At 34.7% G+C, this 20,000-nt stretch overlaps 2 protein-coding genes across 3 annotated transcripts in view; one reads left to right on the top strand and one right to left on the bottom strand.

The window, feature by feature from the left end:
• LOC136842391 (golgin subfamily A member 6-like protein 25) overlaps positions 1-8,663 on the bottom strand; it is a 28,763-nt gene extending 20,100 nt beyond the window's left edge. Inside the window, exon 1 of the mRNA XM_067109647.1 lies at positions 8,576-8,663. Coding sequence (XP_066965748.1) covers positions 8,576-8,663 — 88 coding nt within the window. The remainder of the gene's footprint in view (positions 1-8,575) is intronic.
• Positions 1-20,000, top strand: part of LOC136842887 (beta-1,4-glucuronyltransferase 1-like) — a 285,173-nt gene that overhangs the window by 99,055 nt on the left and 166,118 nt on the right. The window lies entirely within an intron of this gene.

Genomic DNA, 20,000 nt, shown 5'->3' on the forward strand with positions numbered 1-20,000 from the left:
AGTTATTCCTTCGTTTAATAATTTTATTTTTTATTCATTTTTTTTTATTAATTTTATTTATTTATTTACTGGTGTCCTTTCAGATTGTTTCATTTGCCTCTTATTCTTTCTTGAATAACTCTCCGTTTTCTCTTGTGCATACATACTTAAATGCATAATAATTGCATACTTAAATGCATAATAATTGCATGCTTAAATGCATAATGATTGCATACTTAAATGCATAATGATTGCATACTTAGATGCATAATAATTGCATACTTAAATGCATAATGATTGCATACGTAAATGCATAATGATTGCATACTTAAATGCCTAATGACTGCATACTTAAATGCATAATAATTGCATACTTAAATATATAATAATTGCGTGCTTAAATGCATAATGATTGCATACTTAAATGCATAATAATTGCATACTTAAATACATAATAATTGCATACTTAAAGGCATAATAATTGAATGCTTAAATGCATAATAATTGCATACTTAAATGCATAATAATTGCATACTTAAATGCATAATAATTATGCAAATATCCTCAAATATATAGCATGCATATGAATTCATTTAGGTATAATTTGAATCTATGCATGACCATTTTCATACATGTCTTAAGTAAAATTGGCTTTATATCTTAATTTAGGTATCTTTATAATCTTTATTATTGTTCTCTCTCTCTCTCTCTCTCTCTCTCTCTCTCTCTCTCTCATGCTTATCTTTCGACAAATTAGCTTTATACTTTAAATATCACCATAAATTTGATTTCTCTCTCTCTCTCTCTCTCTCTCTCTCTCTCTCTCTCTCTCTCTCTCTCTCTCTCTCTCTCTCTCTGCATTCTTTGTACCGACATCTTAATTTCCTTTGTTTTACAGATCGAAACTTTCTCCTTTGTGCATCTCGCTTTTATTGCCAGAACTTGCGCTGACTAGGATTCTCTCTCTCTCTCTCTCTCTCTCTCTCTCTCTCTCTCTCTCTCTCTTCTTCTCTCTCTCTCTCTCTCATCTTCTCCTTTCCTTTGTTTTAGTGTCTAGTTCCTTCGTGTGCCTTCAATTTTATACAATTTTATTATTTCTTAAGAAAATTCTCTCTCTCTCTCTCTCTCTCTCTCTCTCTCTCTCTCTCTCTCTCTCTCTCTCTCTCTCTCTCTCTCTCTCTCTTCCTCCTTGCGTGTCTAGTTTCTTCATGCTGCCTTCAAGTCATTTTTTTTTGATTTCATTATCTTATGAGAAATTTCTCTCTTTCTCTCTCTCTCTTAATCCTTCCGGAAGTTAGTGTCTAGTTTCTTCATGCTGCCTTCAAATCAGATTTTGACCATTTCATTATCTCATGAGAAAATTCTCTCTCTCTCTCTCTCTCTCTCTCTCTCTCTCTCTCTCTCTCTCTCTCTCTCTCTCTCTCTCTCTCCCCCGATGCACGAGATCATCCTGAACTGTAATTGTGAAAAAAATGACACATGCAAATCAAGAATGAGTGATAACATATTAAATGCATAAATTATATATATGCAAAAAATTAACTGGAAAGTTGAATTGTACTTTTATTACAGTATGGCTTAAATGATATACATACATTATACATATATATATATATATATATATATATATATATATATATATATATATATATATATATATATATATATATATATATATAAAATTAATCAACACACAATCACGTGTGGAACAGAAATAAATTTCTGACCCACATCAGGTCGAACCCAGATCTTGGTTGGCAGCAGTCTAATCTTTCAATTTGAAAGACCTGGGTTATATCTAATGTGTATATCAGAAATTTATTTATATATGTATATATATATATATATATATATATATTTTATATATATATATATATATATATACATTTATATAAATATGTATATATATGTGTATATATGTGTCTGTGTGTAATAATATATATATGTATATAATATATATATATATATATATATATATATATATATATATATATACAAACTAAATTAAATGAAACAAAATAAAAGAAACCTTTATAACATCAGATAAAAAGTCAAGCATCACGAACACCACCTTATTGGGAACACTAGGTCACAGCGAAGATTAGATAAACAAAAAACTAGAAAGAAGAAAAAAAGAGAATGGTTAATTCATACCCATCTCTTCGCAAACGCAAAGGATGAATCAGCTGAATTCAGGTGGGGATTATCTCCGACTAAAGATCAGTTGTTCTCTCAAATGTCATTTCGAAGTACTGTCTTCAACGTCTAAGTAAAAAAAAAAAAAAAAAAAAAAAGTCTGCTGTCTGCCTACTTTCGTGGTCCGGTCGGAAACAGCAGTAAAAATAAAGTAAGGTAATGATAAGTGTTAATAACAGTAAGATAAATTACTTAAAAATAAATTAAGTTAATGATAAATGTTAATAACAGTAAGATAAATTGCTTAAAAATAAAGTAAGTTGATGATAAGTGTTAATAACAGTAAGATAAATTACTTACAAATAAATTAAGTTAATGATAAATGTTAATAACGGTAAGATAAATTACGTAAAAAAAGTAATTAATGGTAAATGTTAATAACAGTAAGATAAATTACTTAAGAAAGTAAGTTAATGATAAATGGTATTAACAGTATAGATAAATCAGTTAAAAAGAAAGTAAGTTAATGGTAAATGTTAATAACAGTAAGATAAATTACTTCTGCAACTGTTAATACAAAAAGAATGTAAGTTAATGATAAATGTTCTTGATAGTAAGATAAAATACATCTGCAACTAGAGAGAGAAGTAAGTTGATAATAAATGTTAATAATAGTGAGATAAATTACTTCTGCAATTGTTACTAAAAAAAATTAAGTTAATGACAAATGTTAATCATAGTAAGATAAATTACTTCTGCAATTGTTACTAATAAGTTAATGATAAATGTTAATAACAGTAAGATAAATTACTTATGCAACTGTTACTAAAAAGTAAGTTAATGATGAATGTTAATAACAGTAAGATAAATTACTTATTCAAGTGTTACTAAAAAAAGAAAGTAAGTTAATGATAAATGTTAATATCAATAAGATAAATTACCCCTGCAACTGTTACTAAAAAAAGAAAGTTAATGGTAAATGTTAATAACAGTAAGATAAATTATTTGTGCAACTGTTACCAAAAAGAAAGTTAATAATAAATGTTAACAATAGTAGCATAAATTGCTTCTTCAACTGTGATATTGATCACGAAATAAGTTAACATTTTAGAATCCCTGACGCAATGCGCATGCGCCATGCTCTTATCGTATTATCCTTTGTATCTCGTCCAGAGAACAATAATTATTATTGATAATAATGATGCCTGAACTTTAGTCAGACGGGAAATCTCTTGATCCTGGTACACTCTAATTCAGCTCGAGATATGCCGATAAAAGAAATTGGAAAGCAGTCCATTCTGCGTGTGTGTGTTTTTGGGTGTTTTTTTTTTTTTTTTTTTTTTTTTTACTCCTCCTCTTCAGGAGGTACCTTACACCTTGAGTTTTCTCACCATGATGGGTTGCGTGTCTAAGTCCCATTTAGGTCAAAATCGCAAAATTTTGGAAAATTCCGTTTCTGCTGTAACTGTCTTAAAATTCAGTTTCTGCTGTAACCGTCTTAAAATTCTGTTTCTGCTGTAACTGCCTTAAAATTCTGTTTCTGCTGTAACTGTCTTAAAATTCTGTTTCTGCTGTAACTGTCTTAAAATTCTGTTTCTGCTGTAACTGTCTTAAAATTCTGTTATTACAGTAACTGTCTTAAAATTCTGTTTCTGCTGTAACTGTCTTAAAATTCTGTTTCTGCTGTAACAGCCTTAAAATTCTGTTTCTGCTGTAACTGTCTTAAAATTCTGTTTCAGCTGTAACTGTCTTAAAATTCGGTTTCTGCTGTAAGTCTTAAAATCCTGTTTCTGCTGTAACTGTCTTAAAATTCGGTTTTTGCTGTAACTGTCTTAAAATTCCGTTTCTGCTGTAACTGTCTTAAAATCCTGTTTCTGCTGTAATTGTCTTAAAATTCTGTTTCTGCTGTAACTGTCTTATAGGGACACTGAAAATAATTCTTTTTTGATATTCAGTGACAATTATAACTCGATGCATACATAGCAGTAAACTGCTGATTTCTGCACGGAGTAACATTTCATTTACTGAGATTTGTCTCAGTTACTCCTGTATTCTCAATGCCCTCCACTGCGTCTCTTTAACCTAATCCCATTTTTCATGCATCTCCGTCCGTATGAGGTATCTCACTCCTTTCATGTCAAATTCATTTGCTTAATTACATTTATAATCTCATTCCGAATCCTTCATATGAAACTACTTTCATATTAACTCGCTTGCTTAAATGCATTTATATACCCACTCTGAATCCTTCTTATCAAACTAAAACTATATCTTCTTTTCACTTTTGCTTCAGTTTGGTAATGATCAGATATACCTCCAGCTCTTTCTGCTCCCACAAGTACACATTACACATATATATCTACACACGCATGCACATGTGTGTGTGTATATGTATATATATATATATATATATATATATATATATATATATATATATATAAGATATATATATATATATATACTATATATCCAGAGATCACTGAGATTCCACTGACTTTCCCTGACATTACATGATGTCTTCCTAGTACATAAAGATTTTTTCTTCGTCAAAATAACAGACAAGCGACTAGAGACCCCTAGGTCTTGATATGGCATACCACTCACCCACTCCCCCCCCCTCCCCCAAAATCCCCAGGGCAGATGACATGAGATCCATCAAGGGAAAATTGTTCTAAGAATCATTCTTTCCAAGTGGCAAGTTAGCCATCTATTTAACATCCACGGTCGAAAGTCACTGACTGATATACAGCCCAATTATCCCCTCACGCGGTGCACTGTAACATTACTTGAGTTCTTTGCAGCGTCCCTTCCTTAGACCCCTGGCTACACCCCGTTTCATTCCTTTTATTACCTCCATTCATATTCCTTTCCTCCATCGTACCTCCATTCCTAACAATTGATTCTCTTTGCCTCCATCGTACACATTTCATCCACCCTCTCCTAACAATTGATTCAAAGTGCAACTGCTTTGAGGTTTTCCTCCTGTTGCACCTTTCAAACCTTTCGCTCTCAATTTCCGTTTCGGTGCTGAATGACCTCTTAGGTCACAGCGCCTGGCCCCTGGCCTAAATTCTATATTCCATTAATCAAGAACGGTTTACGATGAATTAATTTAATCGGTTGGTTTCCATCATAGGCCGTTAAGCCAACTGTCATATTGCAATCGTTCGTCAATGCTGTGAACAACACAACCATTCTACTATAGATTAAAGTATCTATGTCTCATAAAAGAGATTTTATACATTCATGGAACAATGAAAGATCGCCTGAGTTACTGTGCTAATAGAATATATTTTCATACGTTTATATTTTTACATTTTTCTTTTTAGCCTAGATTTCTGTACCTTGAAATTTTTTTTTTATTAGCACCATATTCTTTGCAAGCTTGAATTTCGAGTCAGTGGCTCCTGCGATGGGCTTGTTCTATATAAATAGGGTCATCTTCTGAATAATAATAATAATAATATTACTACTAATAATAATTGCCAGTCTTCTATCGCCGACGGTGCGTTATACTTCCTCCTTTTTAATAGACTTTGTAATGATAAGTCATTGCAAGTCTCTAAAATGTATTAACAGAGATTAATCATTTCCTGCAGAGTCTCACAGACAACAAAGAGGTTAGTTTTAACCCTTAATCCCGAATGAATATCAAGTGCCCTCGTTCGGGTACAAATTCGGCATCAGATTCGGGAACCACATCCGCGCCCCGAATTCATTTCGACCGCGTCTGCCGTTGTTATGGGACTCGTAATGTTCGGTGACATACTGCCGTTTTCACTTTTATAGCTTTTGGGGGGGGGGTGTGGTCTCTCTCTCTCTCTCTCTCTCTCTCTCTCTCTCTCTCTCTTTCTCCTCTCCCAGTTTGTTGGGGATGGATTACCCGCGCGGTCGTTTGATGTCCTTGTTATCTCTGAATCTGCAGGCAGGAATTTTTGTTTTTCTTTTAATTCTGTCTTAAATCTGTATTATTTACGCAAGCTTATGTATGGTAAATTTACTTATTTGCTAGTAGTTTATATGTATATATACTTATCTTTATATATATTATACATAAATATTTATATGATATATATATGTGTGTATGTATGTATGTTATCATTAGCCACGTATTTATTGTGCGTATGTATGTATGTATGTTATCATTAGCCACGTATTTATTGTGCGTATGTATGTATGTATGTATGTTATCATTAGCCACGTATTTATTGTGCGTATGCAGGCTTTGTTTATATAATTATATGCGTCTTTAGATCGAGCATTTGATATTCGTATCAAGAACTAAAGTTGGTAACAGGCAAGTCTGTATACAAGGAGTCAGTTGGATCCTTCTCTCTCTCTCTCTCTCTCTCTCTCTCTCTCTCTCTCTCTCTCTCTTACGAGAACGGTTTGGAAGGCAGCCTATCTAGGGTTTCGCTTTACACTGGCCTGCATCTTCGTAAATTACAAAAGTCTCATCAGTTTAGAATTACCAACGTCATTACACAGTAGTTTCAGTAAATGCATTTAGTTATGTCTGCTGTTCATGTGCTCCATAACCTTATAGAGTAGCTCCGGTCTTTACACCAATATGCAGAAAATATGCCTCGCTGTTGAACTTCTCAAAAGTTCCAGAGGTCCTTAAATTTCCAGAGGTCCTTTATGCCTCACACCGTTGGACTGTGGAACAGTCTGCCTGACTGAGGATGTTGTGCAATTGGAACTTCAGAAGCTCAAGCGAAGATGCAATGCATTACTACACTAATACAGTTCTCCTTGTCTTTTAGTAGTTTGTTTAAATTTTTAACTATTTATTTATGAAATTTATTTAGTATATTTTTGTCTTTTTGATGAGTGATCTCGTTTTTCTGTATTTCTTCTGTTACTTATATCTAAATGAATAAGATACTTTTTGGAAGCTTGAATTTCATGTCAGTGGCCCCTCTGGTGGGCTTGCTCCATATAAATAGGGTTCATCTGCTGAATAATAATAATAATAGTAATAATAATAATAATCTGTATCTCCTATTACCTTCTGTTACTTATTTCTAATGAGCACCATAATATTCTCTGGAAGCTTGAATTTCATGTCACTGGCCTCTTTGGTGGGATTGTTCCAAATGAATAGAGTTAATCTTCTGAATAATAATAATAATAATAATATTAATAATAATTCCCGGGTATAATTTATTTATTTTGCCCCTTTCTATTTTCCTTATTGCGGAGAAATGCGTTAACGTCACTTGCCGTATTTATCATTTCAAAAAGTCAAAATTAATGTTTTTATATATTCTATTTTTTAAAAATTATTGCGCGACGCACAATTCTCATGTTTGGCAGATTTATTTAGTCCAAGAGGCTTCAAAATTTGGATGGGAATTACAACGAAAAACAGAAATTTCTGCGTAATACGATGAGCTTCGACTTTCGAACACTTGAACGTGATGTTCCTCATCACGCTGCTATTGGGCTGCGGATGAATGATGTCATTATTGACTTTCTTGGTCGTGGGATTGGCATTATCATCAGGGGGACATTTAGATTAATTGAGGTTTTCGTCGTCTTGAAAGCCATTTATTTTTATTGGTTTATTTCTTTTTACCTAGGCGGTTTATTATAAATTTATTATTTGTCGCACCCGTGATCTGGTGATGAAGAATATTGGTCATTTGTTGTGGATTAAGACGATCGTTTTCTCCTGCCACGCCCAGGAGGGTTTTGCTTCATGAACCATTACACAAAAATTATATTTTTATTATATTTGGAATATCAGTCTCCACAAGGTTTGCGCGCTAAGCTTCTGAGAGAAACCAATACGCAGGCATCGCTCCTACCCACGAATTTAAGAAGAATGTTGCAGAACACCCACCAAATCCAACGAATACCTTAAAACGACAACCCTGAGATTACTCGAGGCGCCCTTCGGACAATTTTTCTACGACAGAAAGAGTAGATAATGACATCATTCATCCGCAGCTCTTAGACTCTTTCCTTCATGACATCACGCATTCGAGTTACGGGATGAATTCTCCCATATGACAGAAATTTGGGTTTAAAGCAGTGGACTCTTTATGACCTTATAAGGCAATGAGCCTTATTTTAAGAGCGGCGTCTTGAAAGCAGAATCCAGATTTTGACTTTTCCCCATGAAATGACAAATTAAGGTGCCGGAAGAGAAGTCCGCAATAAGTGAAAGTCTTCATAAAATAAATGCAGCTGAAATCATCATGGTGACTTTATAATAATAATAATAAAGAAATTCAATCTCAAAAACAGTTAATGATAAAAATCCATATGGGCGTGTTACTAGTGTGTTGAAGTTGGAACACTTGAACGAAGATCAGACGGTCAGGTGTTCGAAAGCCTTTGGTTCTGTATTTTACCTAGTAATATAGTTTACTATATTATTGTGGAGTTTTATTACACACACAAAAATTATAATAATATCATCTCCACAAGCGCTAAGCTTCTGTATACCAACTCCTGTCTGTGAGAGCCAAGTGCCTCTCCCTGGGGGACGCCGACGAGAAGCGCTCGATCTTTCCTTCAGAACCTGAATTATATGACATGTGGACTCTTTTATGACCTACAAGGCAATGACCTTTTGGCGGCGTCTTGTGGCTTAACCGGTGTGTCAGAATCATCATGGTGTTGTACGCTCTCTCATGTGTAGTGTGAGGAAGTAGCCACTTATATGATAATGTTATTGCGTGATTCCAGCCTTTGCTTCACACGGTATAGTGCAAGGTGGTGGTTCTCGATTGTGTGGCTGTATGTGTGTGTGTATGTATATATATATATATATATATATATATATATATTTCATGTATACTGTATTTATAAATGTATATATATATATATTATATATATATACACACATACATACATACATACACACATACATGCATATGCATAAACCTCCCCGTTCTCAGCAACTATTTTGAGATGGTGTTGTTAGCCCTCTTGTTTTTCTTCTCTTTGGTCAGGATTCGAACCCGATTGTCCTTCTGGTGAAGTGAGCGTCCTAACCACTGGGCTACTATGATTAATACATTTGTGAACGTGTGCAGTGGATAATCATAAGATCATTTCATTGAAAATGTTTGCAAGGCCGATGGAAGCCTTACTGCCATAACGTCATCATACAAACAGTAAAAATTTTCCTTAACTTTACTGGACACAAAATTGTGATATGTAGTTGCGGTGCTGAGTTACAGTAATGGTCTATTTTAATTTTTTTCAATTTTAGTAAATACCAGTCTCGTCCACTGGAAAATATATAGCGGAAGAATATACGACAGAAAAATATACCAGGGAAGACTAAGCCTCTCTCTCTCTCTCTCTCTCTCTCTACAAAAATCAACACATTCCATCAAAGAAAATAAGTACGGTGGAATTAGTGAATATATTGATTGATGCAATAGGCAAACGGATGCCTAAAGCATGTAAACTATGTAGAGTGTGGTATAGCATTGTAAATCCACAAAACCTGATTAGGAAATGCTATGCTTGCTATTACCGACACACCCTTCATGTGCTGAAGTTGAGCAAAATAGAAATAAGGACACAAAAATATTTTGCTCAACATGTCTAGTATGGATAGACAAGGTCATTAAATCAAGACTTAATGTACAGATTGTGGAGGATGAAGAAGATGAAGAGGATGAAGAAGAGGAAGAAGAGGAAAATAGAAAATAGAAGAAAATAAGACTGAAGAGAGAAAAGATTAATGAAAACAAAGAACAGGATAATAGTATGGATGCAGAGAAACTCATAGATTCTACATATGAGGCAATACAGCAACATACTTATGAAGAAATAAATTATGACATGATAAATCAAAATAAAATCCCAAAGAGGTTGTACCCGGATCTCCATACTGATGGGAAAGAACAAGAAAAAAAAAAAAGAAAGACACAGTATGCACCCTTTTGAAAAGAGGGAATTGCAGGTTTGGTGAAAGATGTTATTACAAACATCCCAAGATATGTCACAGTTATGAGATATATGGCAAATGTGCATATCTAGATGGCTATGAAGAGGAATGCAGCTATCTACATCCAAAAATATGTAGAAAATGGAAAGAAGGAAATGGATGTAGGTTTAATAAGAAATGTAGGTACATGCATCCTGTAGCCATGAAAAACCAAAATCAAAATCAAATACATATAAAAAATCAAGGTAAAAAATGAAACAAATAAAGAAAAGAACAAAGATCATGTGATGAAGGCAAAAAACAAGCCAACAACACATTATGAAATGTCAGCACCACGATATGAGCCATCAGCACCTAGATATAGCACAAGGAACAAGCAATGTATCTATGATGCTAAGGGGATGGTGCAGATATGGAGATAAGTGCAGGTTTATGCACAAAGTGAATAAATATGAAGCTGGAAGAACAAGTATAATGGAAAAGTTGGATTTTTAATGTACGAATTTCTGGAAATGAAAAAGATCAACATATCAGAACAGGAAAGAGACATGGGAAAATCCTTATTATTACCCATATTAGATTATGGAGATAATACGCAAACCATCATAGTGATGAACGCGCAGGGTTTAGTTTCAGTAACTCAAAAGAAAGATAGAGTTCTTAGAAGAACTAACCCAAAATGAAAAAATAGAAATTTTGAATATAAGTGAAACCTGGTATTCCCAAGAGACTGGTAATGATGACCAGATAAAGGGTTTCCAAACTTATAGATCAGATAGAAAAAATAGAAATCAAGGGGGAACCATGATATATGGGAGAGATGCCAATCAAGGAAAAATCTGTGAGAAATATAGTGACACAGAATGTGAATTAATAGCGGTAGAATTTGAATATGAAAAATTAGTGAACATTGTAATATATAGACCCCTAATACTAAAAGAGTTTGACATAATAATTGAAAAATTGGATGAAATATGTAGAAATCACAAGGACTGGACTATACTCCTAACTGGAGACTTTAACTTTCCTTTTGTAGAATGGAAAGAACGAATAGGAACTGTGGTTGTATTTATACATATAAAAAAGAGAGCAATAGTAGTGCAGAAGATAAGAGGCAATTTGAAAAGCTATTAGATATGCTACTAGAACATAACATTCAGCAAATAAATCACCTACCAACAAGAAAGGATAATATTTTTAGATCTAGTATTTGTGAACGAGGTGAACTATGTTAAAGAAATAATAGTATATAACACGAGTATTTCGGACCATAATGTCATAGAACTAACAGTCCGTTCCAGAACATATGAAAACAGAGAAAAGCAAGAAACGAAAAAATGGGAAGGATATGGAAAATACAATTTCTATAGTAAGAATATAAATTGGTCAAAAATAAATGAAGAATTAAACAAAGAATGGGAAAATATATTTGTAAGTGATGATATACAGGTAAATACCGATATATTATATAAAATATTAGAGGAAATAGTGGAAAAATATATACCGAAGAAAAAGTAATCATCAGTCACGAATTCCAAGAGACAGAAGGATCTTGTTCCAGAAAATTAGAAAGTGGAAAAAGCTCTTGCAAAAGAAAAGAATGCATGGAAAGTGATGGAACTAAAAGTAAGATAGAAAATGCAGAACAAAAGATTATACAATCAAAAGAAAATGAAAAAAGGGAACCTAGAAGAAATGACACTACAAAATATCAAGCAAAACCCTAAAATTTTTATTCATATGCAAAAAGATGAATAAAATAAGAGTAGAAATAGGCCCTCTAAGAATTGAAGGGCGATTAACGAATGAAAAAGGAAATATGTAACATATTAGCAGAAAGATATAAGAGTGAATTTACACCTAGAATTGAAAATGAAGATAATGATACAGAAATAAGAGATGAAAATACTGAATACTTATCAGATATAGATATTACAGAAGCCGATATTGTGCAGGCTATTAATGAAATTAAAAATGGATCAGCAGCAGGACCAGATGGAGTACCTGTCATATTGTTAAAGAAAGTGGTTCATTCAATCGCAAAGCCATAGCAATATTATTAAGACAAAGTATAGATACAGGCAAGATTTATGACGAGCATAAATTAGCATATATTACTCCTACTTTCAAAAGTGGTTCAAGACTAGAGGCAAGTAATTATAGGCCTGTGAGTCTGACATCTCATATTATGAAAGTATATGAAAGGGTAATAAAAAAATATAATGAAACATTTAATGAAAAATAGATTGTTCAATATAGGACAACATGGTTTTGTACCCGGAAAAAGTACACAAACCCAACTGTTAGTCCACCATGAAAGCATATATAAAAATATGATAAATGAAAAAGATACAGATGTGGTTTACCTAGACTTTGCAAAAGCTTTTGACAAGGTAGATCATAATATATTAGCGAAAAAAATTAGAAAACATAACATTGTTGACAAAGTAGGAAGATGGATAAAAGAATTTTTGCAAAACAGAAAACAGATAGTGATTGCAAACGATGAGAAATCGGATGAAGCTACGGTAATATCCGGTGTACCACAGGGTACGGTGTTAGCTGCATTGCTGTTTGTGATTATGATTGCAGACATAGACAGTAATGTTAAGGACTCAGTAGTAAGAAGTTTCGCAGATGGCACAAGAATAAGTAGAGAAATTGCTTGTGATGAAGATAGGAACTCGCTACAAAGAGACCTAAATAAAATATATAAATGGGCAGAGATAAATAGGATGGTATTTAACTCTGATAAATTTGAATAAATGAACTATGGTGATAAAGTAGGAATGCTATATGCATATAAAGGACCTAATAATGAGACAATCACAAACAAGGAAGCAGTTAAAGACCTTGGTGTGATGTTGAATAGGAATATGTTATGCAATGATCAAATAGCAATTCTATTGGCAAAGTGCAAAGCAAAAATGGGAATGTTGTTCCGGCACTTCAAAACAAGAAAAGCTGAACACATGATTATGCTTTATAAAACGTACGTACGTAGTCCACTTGAATATTGCAATATAATATGGTACCCACACTACAAAAAGGATATTGCACAAATAGAGTGTACAAAGGTCATTTACAGCTAGAATAGAAGAAGTTAAGGACCTTGACTACTGGGAAAGACTACAATTCTTAAATTTATATAGTCTTGAAAGGAGAAGAGAACGCTACATGGTAATTCAAGCATGGAAACAGATAGAAGGAATTACCGAAAATATCATGGAACTAAAATTATCAAAAGAGCAAGCAGAGGTAGATTAATAGTGCCAAAAACTATACCAGGAAAATTAAGGAAAGCACACAGGACATTAATCCACCACGCACCAGCATCGATAATGCAGCGTCTATTCAATGCGCTACCAGCTCATCTGAGGAACATAACAGGAGTGAGCGTAGATGTGTTTAAGAATAAGCTCGACAAATATCTAAGATGCATCCCAGACCATCCAAGACTGGAAGATGCAAAATATACCGGAAGATGCGTTAGCAACTCTCTGGTAGACATCAAAGGCGCCTCACACTGAGGGACCTGGGGCAACCCGAACGAATTGTAAGGTCTGTAAGGTAAGGTCTCTCTCTCTCTTGCCACAGAACGCGAAAAGGAAAGTTACATCATTTACCGAGTTAGCGACGGTAACCGGACATGGTATAATGATGAGGAAACCATTTTTCCTTTCAAGTCTGCTTCCCAATTTAAAAAATGAAATCAAACCTTCGGGACCAGTCCACTTACTGAACGCGCTCGCGCGCCCCCGTAAGTGCACATCCCAAAGCACTGTGATTATACGTCAGCCTTGCAAGCAGGAAATGTTGAATAAAAGGTCTTCTAGACTATGCATTAATGCTGATCAGGCGGAAGAGCCTGTTGATGGAAGTAATGGTGAGAAGAAGAGTAGCTGGAGGTATACCTCATGATTATTTAGTTGAAGGTAGATTAAGATAGATGGAAGCTGGTGATGGAGTGTTGAAAATGTGGCTGTAAATGGAGGAAAGGGTTAATGATCTAATGGACCTCATCATGTAGAAGACAAATAGAGAGATTCTGTCTGAAACGAATGCAGTCTTGGGTCGATGGAGTGAGTATTTTGAAGGTTTGTTCAGTGTGGAGAATAGAAGACAAGGGGAGTTGAATGACGCAAGAGCTGTCACAGTTGATTTAGACGAGGTAGAGGGCTTGTGGGCCAAGAGTTTGTTATTTAGAAATTTTGTGTGAGGTTTGAAAGTAAAGCAAAAAAGCGTTCTTTGTAGCTAGCATGATAGAATCGAATATATATATATATATATATATATATATATATATATATATATATATATATATATATATATATATATATATATATATATATACATAAAAAAGGTTTGTCGACGTTAAACGAAACGAAAAATCCAATCGGTCAATCCGAAAGAGAAATGACTGAGGAAAACTGGGCCACTTTTTTTTTTTTTTTTTTTTTTTTTTTGTGTGTGTGTCGACATGAAATGAAAACCACAGTAGCGCCATTACGTGAACCCTGGCATAAAACAGACGGATTCTATGTGTAGCGAGCTCATTCCGCCGCCTTTGTATGGCGTTACCTGCCATTATCTTAAGTGAATGGGAAAGGCAAAGGTTGTTTTGTGCCCTGGGCGAGGGTTGGTCTCCTAAACTGCCAAAAGTCAGGTCGCTCCGAATTTGACGCGGTCGGGAAAGTATATTTAGACCTGATTTAGAGTATTGGGTCATTTTTGTTTTTTTTTTTTTGACCTCTTAAGTTCGCGTTCACTTGAGAGCATCGGTTGTTCAGTGATTGACTGATTGATTTATATTAAATTATCTAGTAGCGGTGGCACTTAGTGATTCGTAAATTATAGAGAAACAGACCCCGTAGGAAGGTAGTGCCGTCAGTGTACCTCATGCGGTGCGATGTAGGCATTACGTAAGGTTCTTTGCAGCGTTCCTTAGGTCCCTAGCTGAAGCCTCTTTCATTCTTTTTACTGTACCTACGTTCTTATTCTCTGTCTTCCATCTTACTTTCCTCAAGCCTCTCCTAACATTTGTTTCATAGTGCAACTGCGATGTTTTCCTCCTGTTACACCTTTCAAACATTTCTACCCTCTGTTTCCCTTTACAGTGCTGAATGACCTCATAGGTCCCAGGGCTTGGCCTTTGGCCTAAATTCTATAATCTAATATATGGAGAACCAGAAAGCTATCTGGCTTTCATCGCAGACGGTCTCTTGCTCTAAAATTGTCTGGAAGTTCTGGAGGAGATAAGATGCTTAATATAATATCCCTTATGGGGGTAGCGCCGTCAGCGCACCTCACGTGGTGACTGTAGGCATTAACAAGGTTAATATAAGAAGTTTCATATGGATCTTGGGCATTACTAAAGGAGTTTGCAGCGTCCTTGTGGCCGTTAGCTTTATGCACTATTTAGCCTTTTACTTTACCGCCATTCCCTCTTCCTTTCTTCGGTCTAGCTGTCCAACACCTCTGACTGTTACTTCTTTAGATCCTTGTACTCCATCTCCTTTAGTTTCTGGGTCTTTCTGTCTTGCTGTCCAGCCACTCGAACACCCTATTTCCACTGTCTGAAGCTCTAATTGCCCAAAAGTGCCCCAGTGCTTGGCGTGACAGCCTAAAGTTCGTAAATCAAGAAGCATATAATGTGGACCTCTGGACTCTGAACAACCAGCGAAGACCAGAATGGGGCACATGCTAATCGAAAGTGATAGTTCGGAAAGGCGGCCAAAGGATGCCTAAGGGGTCCTATGGGAGGAGGGGATGTCAGATTCGGAAGTTGGTGGGGGGGAGGAGGAGGATGAGGAGAAGGGTAAGGAGGAGGGGGAGTAGGATGAGGAGGAGGAGGATGAGGAGAAAGATAAGGAGGAGGATGAGGAGAAGGATAAGAAGGAGGAGAAGGAGAAGGATAAGGAAGTGGAGAGGGAGGAGGAGGAGAGGGAGGATGAGAAGGATAATAAGGAGGGGGAGAAGGAGGAGGAGGAGAAGAAGGAGGAGTAGGAGGAGGAAGGCAGAGGGAGAGGTGGTTGTAACAGTCATAAACATTTGACATTCTCAATGTTAAGAGCGATGACGTAACGGCGTACATGGTACTTTTTTTCTACTTATTTTTTATGGAAATGTAAAACTTCATAAATCACTTTAGTAGTGTTTTCGTAAGTCAAGCGTCGAAGAAAGGTCAAATTATGTTATGCCCAGAAGGAGTACTTGGAAAACGTTAAAAAGTGTTGAATGCGTTGATTTTCACCAGTTAATTGTCTCATGTCTGCCGCAGAAAACTTTCGAAAAAGTTATGTAAGTTAGTTTGTAACGCAATTGTGTGTACATACATACATACATACATATATATATACATATATGTATGTATGTATGTATGTATGTATGTAATTGTAATAACCACAATGCCCTCTTAATTCGAGAAGTTAGAATGGCATTGTGGCTGTTACAATTAGATACGTATCTGGTAGAAGGTGACCAGCATATTCTATATATAATTTAAATATATATATTATATATATATTGATTATTCTATATTTTAAAAAATTCATTAAATTCTAATTCAAATAACTTATATATTTGCATTTTACAAAAAGAAATATCATCACCAGAATTCCCGAGTTTCCTTTCTACAAGAAACATCAGACTTGTCTTCGCCTCGTGCGGTGCACTGTAGGCATAACCTAAGGTTCTTTGCAGCGCGTCCATTCCTTAGGCCCCTATCTGCAACCCCTTTCACTCCTTTTACTGTACCTCCGTTCATCTTCTCTTCCTGCCATCTTACTTTCCACCCTTTCCTAACTGCGAGGTTTTGTTCCTGTTACACCTCTCGAACCATATCACTGTCAATTTCCCTTTCAACGCTGAATGACCTCATAATAGGTCCCAGCGCTTGGCCTTTGGCCTAAATTCTAATTTCTATTCTATTCTGTCAGACTTGCCTTAGTAAACGAAAGACAACCTATTACTCTGAAATTAATTCAATTAGTCACCAGATCATTCCAGAAGTTAATTCAGTTAATCACCAGATCATTCCAGAAGTTAATTCAGTTGATCACCAGATGATTCCGGGCGAGTTCACAGCTCGCAAATCAACCGGAATCTCAGGAATCAATTACGCAGGCGACAGCAAATGACAGCAATTAACAAGCCAATTACGGCAATAACTTCTCTTTAAGTGACACCAATGGCCTGTCATCAACATCATCAGCGACTCTACCCTAACGACATCAATGTCATCATTAGTCACCATCATTAATCACCAATGCTGGGGTCATCCTCATCAATGGGGATCTCCACCAACACTGCGGATGTCGTTAACGCAGATTTTTTTTTTTTTCTAAACTTCATAAAGCATTTTGGGGAATTTTTTTTCAAAACTTCATAAAATGTTTTGGGGGATTTTTTTTCTCAAAACTTCATAAAATGTTTTGGGAAATTTTTTTCATCCCATAAAATAATTTTGGGAAAATTTGTTATTATTATTATTATTTTTTTTTGCAAAACTTCATAAAATGTTTTTTGGGAAAATTATTATTTTTTTATTTTTTTGTAAATTCATAAAATGTTTTGGGGAAAAATTATTATTTTTTTTAACTTCTTAAAAGGTTTTGGGAAAATTAATTAATTTTTTGGGAGAAACTTCATAAAATATTTTGTGGAAAATTTATTTATTTGTTCCTTTTTTTTGGTAAACTTCATAAAATGTTTCGGGGAAAATTTATTCAATTTTTTTTTTTATTTTTTGCAAAATTTCATAAAATCATTCTATCTATCAGTCTATACAAAAATATTAATTATCATTGTAACTCTTAAAAAGCCACAGGGTAGAAGTTTGACTGAGAAAACCAAACAGATGATAGCAGGGTTGGTAGGCGATGAGCATTTTTAGATTTGAATAAAGAAGAATGTTGTGGGTCGAGTTTCTATTATGACGTAGATTTATAATAAGTTTGAAAAAAAAGGGTAAGTGGTATATGTCACTTACGCAGGCCCAGAGAAGACTAATAGAAACAAAAGTTAGTAAAAAAAATTGTGAAGGTGACAAGATTAAAGGGAGTGCTTTTAGATGGATTGGTCATGTGGAGAGAATGATTGTGGAAGTGAATATTGCCATGATTTTGCCCTGGAGTCATACTGTTATGGGAAATGCCAATAATACGTTCACTATGATTATATATACATATATATATATATATATATATATATATATATACGTATACATACATATGTATTTATATATATACATATATTGGTGAACGTATTACTGGAATTTCCCATAATAGTGTAGCTCCATTGAAAAATCAAGACTCTTAATTTTCACAATCATTTTTCTTCACATGACCAGTCCATCTAAAAGCACTGCCATTTAGCTTGTCGCCCTCAGCTATACACACACACACACACACACACACACACACACACACACACACACACACACACACACACACACACACACATATATATATATATATATACACAGTATATACATATAATTTATATATATATATATATATATATATATATATATATATATATATATATATATATTATAATATATAAGTGTGGTTGTGTGCGTGCGTATGTTAAGGTAATAAAAAGAGAACAGCTATTGCCTGCAAATTTGCAAAATGGCCATTAACGTATTCAAGAGCTAATTCAAGTTCCCGAAGCCTTTGTAACCGGAGTCTCGGGTGAGATCTGAACGTAACTATTAAGTATTAACGGTCGAGTGAATATTTTGAACCGAGCTAATAGCATACGATAAGGTTAAAAGCGGAACCAATTCCAATTCTCTCTCTCTCTCTCTCTCTCTCTCTCTCTCTCTCTCTCTCTCTCTCTCTCTCTCTCTCTCTTATTTGAAATGCTTTTATTCATGAGTTCGCGGAGGAAGAGGCGTTGTTTTATTTTGTGTAATTTGAATCTTGTTTTTGTTTTTGTTTGCAGGATTACAAAGACGTATATGTCCGTCTGTCTGTCTGTCTAGACACCTGTCTATCTGTAGCGTCAATTATCTACCTACCTGTATATTATATTATATATATATAGATATATATGTATATATACATATGTACTGTATATATATCATATATATACACACATATATATATATACTGTATATACATCCATACGTTTGTGTGTGCAGCCTTTATATGCTAGCTGATACAGTTTCTTTGATGTGCTGGAACTGTCGACGAATTAAAATCGAAAAATATCTGTTGGCCCACCATTGCAGAACTGTGTTTTCCCATTCCGATCTTATTCGGTATGGTTCACAATATGGCCTGAATTACTTTTGCATAAAATTCCTATATCATTCATTCCTGTTAATGGAGAATTCCTTCTGCCACTGCCCTGGTAACCGTTGAAAATTGTATCAGCTGGGAGTACTGTGTCTGACAGGTCATAGCTGCTCAGAAATCGAATAGAAATTAATAGGTTGCTCCAGAGTTTCTTTTGATAAATTTGCAGCAGTGAGCTCAGGTAGGCTTCTTTCAACCCTAACGATTAGCGGTTCTTAACCTTTTTCACTGTGTGCACCCCTTTCAAATCAGCAGTCAGTTCTGGCACTCGCTGAATTGCTGAAAAAAATTATTTATATTTTTTTTATTTTTTATTTTTTTGCAGAAAAAGTAACATTCGTATATAAAAATATATTTTGCTTTAATTATTATAGGCATCCTCGCACGCCCTAGGGGTGCGAACACCCCTGGTTAAGAACCACTGGTACAGATAGACAGTCGTGTAAGTAACTGTAAGCTACTGATTTTCTCTCGAATGTCTTCAGCGTTTTGTCAAGACCACAATAATGAACCATTGTCATTTATCGCTTTCTACTGTTTTGTGGGAGCTTCTTTTGTTGCTGATAAGCGGTGGTATTAAAATAATACCTTCCATTGATTTTTTTTTTTTGTTTCGCCCAATAAACTGAAAACAATAATAGTGATACTGTTTAATCTCGACCAGT

The sequence above is a fragment of the Macrobrachium rosenbergii genome, chromosome 10, assembly GCF_040412425.1.
Source record: "Macrobrachium rosenbergii isolate ZJJX-2024 chromosome 10, ASM4041242v1, whole genome shotgun sequence".
In the NCBI taxonomy this organism is placed as follows: domain Eukaryota; kingdom Metazoa; phylum Arthropoda; class Malacostraca; order Decapoda; family Palaemonidae; genus Macrobrachium; species Macrobrachium rosenbergii.